This window comes from Anopheles ziemanni, chromosome 3, assembly GCF_943734765.1.
Source record: "Anopheles ziemanni chromosome 3, idAnoZiCoDA_A2_x.2, whole genome shotgun sequence".
Taxonomy (NCBI): Eukaryota; Metazoa; Arthropoda; class Insecta; order Diptera; family Culicidae; genus Anopheles; species Anopheles ziemanni.
The window spans coordinates 23,939,142-23,945,290 of NC_080706.1; the positions used below are offsets into that span (position 1 = coordinate 23,939,142).

Here is a 6,149-nt window from a genome sequence, read left to right on the forward strand (position 1 = left end):
AGGGTCTGGGAAGTAGTTTTTAGTTATATAAAAATATAAAAAAAAACCTCGACATACACATGTTACACGGTGATGATTCTTTAGCAAGTCTTTCCCATAACAAACTCCCTATCGGGTTGCCCAAACGTTTGGATGCCCATTCGAAGAATACGGGGGTTTTCTAATCCAGCGCCTTTTCAATGCAGTGTTGTCAATTCACGAAATGCAAACAAATGCAGTTGCGTCCCTTTAAGGTACACCCTGCCTAAAAACCCAGACGGATAGATTCTTCAACCAACGGGGCATCATCAGCGAATGCCCGGCCGCGGTCCACTCTTTCTACACGAGCCAGCTGGTCAGCTGTATCAGATTCGTGCCGTCGTACTTCTTGCGATCCAGTACCGGAGCAGAAGGATTTTTCCTGGCCTGCGTGTGCCACGTCAGTATCTGCAATTGGAGTGGAAAAACACACATTAGTACATGCCAGACAAAACGCGCTCAGCTCATCTTGTACCTCCGTGCAGTTGGACGCCAGCAGTTCAACCTCCTTCAAATCGAGCGGTTCCAGACTGCGCAGGAAGCCGTCCTCCTCGTAGCCCGGTTTGAACGGCATCTGGGCATTGGGGCGCGAGTGCAGAAACTTGACCGACACCGCGAAGCCGGCCATATCGAGCGGATACTTCCGGCCACCGAGCCACCCATCGTAGAAGCCCGTGATCGTACCGTTCTTCACGATCGGCGAGCTGACCTGGTACTTCGAGATGAGCCCCACCGGAAACATGGCCACTTTGCGGACATGGCGCAGCTGGAAGGAAAGTGAACGTGGTGGGGATTAGATCAGGTTTAGAGGGTTAGAAGGGGACCGCTTTGCGAAGGGAGTATCTCACCTGCTCGAAAAGCTTCAGATTGTAGGTGTTGTCGTCGTCGGCAAAGTAAAGGATGCCCTCGGTGGCGTTGGCACGGATCCACTGCAGTGCCCGATTGCGATTAGACACACCGCGCGGCTTTACCTTATTCTTGCGGTATTGCGCTGGCATTGGAGCTATTAGGATAGAGAGAGGTTAAACTATATAACTGCAACTTCCTTTATCGAATCTCCACTCCGACTTGATTGGTTCCTAGTCCGAAGTAGACTGTAAAACTGTTGTTCAACTCCTACACTAACTCGTTATCAGTTGGGGATCTATCACACGACTCTACTCTTCAGGTCAGGTCAGGTAAGTTCTCAAGGATGTACCTATGTTCGTTTAAGATTTTTCTATTTGCCCATCGTATGCGTTCGTCCTTTAGCGGCACCAGCGAAACATGCCAGGGAACATCTCCACTTACCGGCAAGCTGCACATACGGCACACCGATGTCTTCCAGCAACCGTGTCACGGCTTCGGTGCAATTCTTCGAGTCTTCCACCACAATCCAAAGGACGTTCAGCACATGCTTCAGCGTGTAACCGAGCCGGGTCATCTCCGGTATTTGCTCCGGTCGCCGGTACGTCGGCGTGATGATGTACAGCGGTGGCAGCAGCTTCGTGTCCACCGGAAATCGTTGCTGTGGAGAGAGTAAGAGCGAGAGAGGTGTAGAGCGTACTGAAAAAGAACGAAATCCAGCCGCGTCGAGGCACTTCTTTGTCTGCACAGTGAAGTGGTGCTCGGAATTATCCGACGAGTGGAAAACTTTTCACCGGATTGTTTTGCCGACTTTTTGCCGCTGATTATGGTGCACTTTGGTGGGTTTGGATCGATGGATTGGTGCCTCGGGGCGGTGGGAAAACTTTTGTCCGAAAATCCCCGGAGTCAGAGAAAAACACACACACACACAAATCGCTGTTGTTCGGCTGAAACCGTAAAATCAGCACGGGATGGTTTGGTGGATGAATAAATTATCGCCAATTACTCAACTGATCATCAAAGTACGCGCGATCGGACAAACATCCAGGAACCGTCATGGACATACGGGGAAGTGTATGGAGGTTTTCTAATTACCAGTCTTCACCAGGCCGAGGTCCCTGCAGTGGCGTTGGGGTTTCGGTGGTGGAAAATTAAATTGAAAATCGACCAGCCGATATTTGAAGTGGCCATCATTTGAAAGGGCCCCTTTGCAAACGAGGGTTTCGTGGTTTTCCCTTGCCACGGGAGGGAGTGAAGGCTAACCGTAAACTTATTAAAGTTCCCTATCCTGAATCGAACGGGAAAATTGTGGATTAATATACTCCATTCGTACTCGTTTCGTCCATTCCCCGTTTACAAAGGTCCAATGGTTGGCCAAATGAATAAGCATGGAAAAAAGTTATCCTACCAGTGAAAGGAACAGCCGACAACGTTTGGAGGACATGGTCCCACGCAGTGAATAGTCGGAAAACATAACCCCTCTCACCCCCATCTCATTCCTATTTTTCGCGATTCCGTGCAATGGGATGGGAGGTTTTTGGTTTTCACAACACCACGCCTCCCTTGAGGGTTTTCCAATTTTCCAAAAACGCCACGGCCCATCCGCTTCTGCTGCTGATTACAATGGGTGACACGGTTTGGCAAAGGTTTTCCCGGCTATTTTGACCCATCCCAACCCCCGTTCAACCCACACCCCCCTCACCCTGTAGGGATGTAACGGTTCGTGTTTTGCAAGGCCCACCCACATCAGACCTAAAGCAAACTCCGATCACTTATTCATGAAACTACCAGCGTTCGGACGGTGTTTTTCCGGGTTCCCGATGCTTGCGCTGCTGTTGGACGTGCCCTGTCCAACGTGCATCCCCGCGCGGCTTCAATCAAGGGACACACGGGACAATCGAGCCCGACAGGGGGGACGGCATTAATTTCTTTACAGTTAATGGATCGGAAAATGCGAGCGAGCGCACGGGATATGCTTTTGTTGCATTGAGGTTGTTGAGGTCCTGGGTGATGGTGGTGACAATTTGCCTCCCTTTCATGTCCGCTTCGCCGGTGGAAGCTTACGGACATTAAAGGGGTGGTAATTTATTTCCTAAACGAACCCACGTCAGCTGTGTTTTGCGAAAGGAACCCCACTTTACTTTACTCATGTACTAAAGTTAATTGTTTTCGATGAAAACATCACCCTTTGAAGGGAAAGAGTTTGTCAAAGGTTTGATTTGTGGTTTTTGATATTTGTGCTGGTATGTTTGAAAATTATTTTTCTTCTACATCTGTTTCCCCCCAACCCTTGGAAAAACATTCTTCAAAAGAACTAAGAACGTCGGTAAAGGACTTCACAAGCGCCTCCGTGCCTTATGCGACACGGAGTTATCCGTTGGACCTGTTTGCACCCTTCCGTTGCATCTCTTCAGGGTCGCTCTTATCGGGACACCATGCCATTTGCAAGGTAAACACAGTCATCCTTGGCAGCAAGCTGGCTGGAATGTAAGTAATTTCCCCCGAGAGACGGCCCCCGGGGATGCGAAAGGATGTAAAATATTGAGCTGGCAATAAATTATACACTGCACTTCCGACGTGGGCGATCGATGAGTCCTCCGCGTGGGTTAACCAATGGTTGAGCAATGGAAGCGTTGGAAGCAAACCTACGTCCTTTCCATCAAGCCGATCGATAGGATTCAGTGTACAGCTAACAGGGAAGACCAATCGTGTTCGACAGGCGCACGGTGTAAACTCAATCCTGTAAGCGATTGTAATCGCATCCGCTTTGCGATGCAACGGCTAAACGCCCACGGTCCATGGGAAACCCAACGGGGCGCATCGTTTCCCGAGCGTAGGCGAATGGTTTACTGCACCGGATGTGCATCCGTCGGTGAAAACCCATACTCACACGTTTCCAGCGAGCCAATTACTTCCCCGTACCGGTGTTCGTCCTAAACAAGCGAAAATCAAATCTGCTCTACCGGAAAAAAACTGGTACGAAGCATATGTTCATCAGATCAGACCGTGCGAGTTTCATCCACCACTAGAACTATCCTATGATCCTTTCATCCGACTTTCGCAACGCCTACTGATTGGGGGTACGAAAAGCCGCTTTCGCGTCGAAAGCAAGCATGCATCCGTTCATTCGGGAATGCGTGCTGGAAAATGCAATTTATGCAGCCGATTCGGACAAACGCAAGCCGATTTGGTGGAATGTCGAATTTGGTGCCCTAGGATTTCCACTGCATCCCGCGCATTCCGTGTGAGTAGGTATGCCTTTGATTCCTTACATAAACACGTACAGAAATACACGGCCACATTCCGGCTTTTCCAAACCAACTGCGAAGCATCGTTACAAAAACGTTCGTCAAACCACTGGCCGCTGGAAATTCTGCGCGAGTTATTTTACATCCCCTACTATTTGACCACTTTTCTGTGGAGAGTTGCACTACAAACGCGCGTTGGTGGAACATCAAAGGCAATGGATGGCTTACAAAACAAGCCAGCGTTGAACAAGAATGCCTTTATTACCTTTTCGACGGTAATGTTAGAAAGACGTATGTAACGGGCGGGGTATTTCTAGTTCGATTTTAAATATCAAACCCTACGCAGCAATGTTGGAATATAACATTTCAACTACCAAAACATAGTTTCCCACTGTTTGTACGTTTTGGAAAGTTTACCCAATGATAGGGAAAGGGCAATTTTGGAACAAACTTTCTCAACGATCGTTTGTTGTTGCTTTGTTCCAACATGTGAAAATTGAGATCGCTCGGAGAGGTGCATGTTTGTATAGGATTTTGCAAAACCGTGTCGGGAAAAGAAGGTTCTTTACTGACGATGGCCTCAAGAATAAGGATTTCATTCTATTTGTGTTGCTACCCAAAATACATCAATTTGTTTTCGATAGTGTCCGGGTCTATTCTATGAATTAACAATCTTTTTGTACAGTCAAGGTTTAATATGCGCCAAAATTTCACAATATTTGGGTAAAACGAAGTCCAAAGGCCCTTTTTTAAAGCGAAATGGTCAATTATAATGGGCTCTCGAAGATCCGCGATCGTTTGAGGTTTGTTTTCACTGTTTTTTAACTATTGCGCGATCAGTTAGAGGCTCTTTTAACTCATCTACCGACCAAAAGCAGATCTGTTTTTTTGTTGTGTTGTTTTTTAAATAGTTTCACATTATCTGCGATTTGGGAGTCTACTATATATTAGATTTGTTTCGGCCGTTACGATTCTTGCTATTCTTGTGAGATACTTACTAGAGCTGCATCCTTGCCGGCCGTGGATTTTGGCGTCGTCGTGGTGGTGGTCGTCGTCGTGGACGTCGTCGTCTTTGCCGTCGTGGACGTGGTGGTTGCCGTCGTGCCAGCCGAGCTCGTCGTGGCGGCCGACGTCGACGAGGATCGATCGTTCAGCTTAAGCGGAATGTCCTTGAAGTTGAGACTTCGCGATCGGATCTTTTCGGCCGTTGCCGGCACTGGTTCGCCGTACACCAGCCCCTTTCTACCGACCAACGCTACGAGTCGCTCTGCCGATATGGCTTCCGGAACACCCAGCGGCATATCGTCGGCGGCACCGGACGCGGACGAGGCCGGCGAGGACGGCGCAGCATTGCTGACGAAGCTGGTGATCGAACCCTGGTTCTGGCAAACGAGGAAGAAGATCGAGCTGACCAGCAGCATCAGGTACAGTTTGTACGATCGCAGCATGGTGACGCTGGCGTGGCGCAGTTGGCTGAGTGGTGGTACGTCCTTCCGGCGTGGTTGAAACTGCTGCATCAAGCTTGGAGCTGGGTGCGTTCGCTGCCGGCACTACCGGTTTCCGCGCTATCGCTATTTGCTATCGCTTGCGTTTGCCTACAATCCCTTCCGGCGTGTTGGTGACCGCTAACGGGCAGAGTGTATGTGTCCGTTGCCTTCAATTTCCTTAGAGACCTATCTACGGGCGATGGCACGCAGCAACTGGGCGTTGCAGTGACGATCGCTGGGATATGATTGTTCAGACGGATAACGTTCAGATCGGCTGTCGACGTTGGCACGGCGACACTCTCGACAATGTCCTGCGGGTTGGTTCGGCTGCCAGACGTTCGGTGCGGCCATTGGAAGAGCGTTGGCGTGTGACGAAGGCGTCGGCCATAGGGTCCCCACCCGAGGAGGTCCTCACCAATCTGAAACGCGAAACGAAAAAAGAAAAAACACGGTCACTATCCAAGTGCGGATGAATTTGCCCGAAAAAAAAGTCTTTCGCATGAAGGTTCCCATTTTTTGCATTGGATGATGCTGCTGCTTCTCGTTCATA

At 49.4% G+C, this 6,149-nt stretch overlaps 1 protein-coding gene across 1 annotated transcript; it reads right to left on the minus strand.

Annotated features, from left to right (window-relative positions):
- Nucleotides 1–318: 318 nt before the first annotated feature.
- On the minus strand, nt 319–5,560 carry LOC131287917 (galactosylgalactosylxylosylprotein 3-beta-glucuronosyltransferase P-like). Its single transcript, XM_058317010.1, is given in 5 exon segments — nt 319–426; nt 494–784; nt 867–1,021; nt 1,309–1,525; nt 5,054–5,560. Coding segments are annotated over 5 exon segments (1,278 nt in total).
- Between the last annotated feature and the right edge of the window lie 589 nt (nt 5,561–6,149).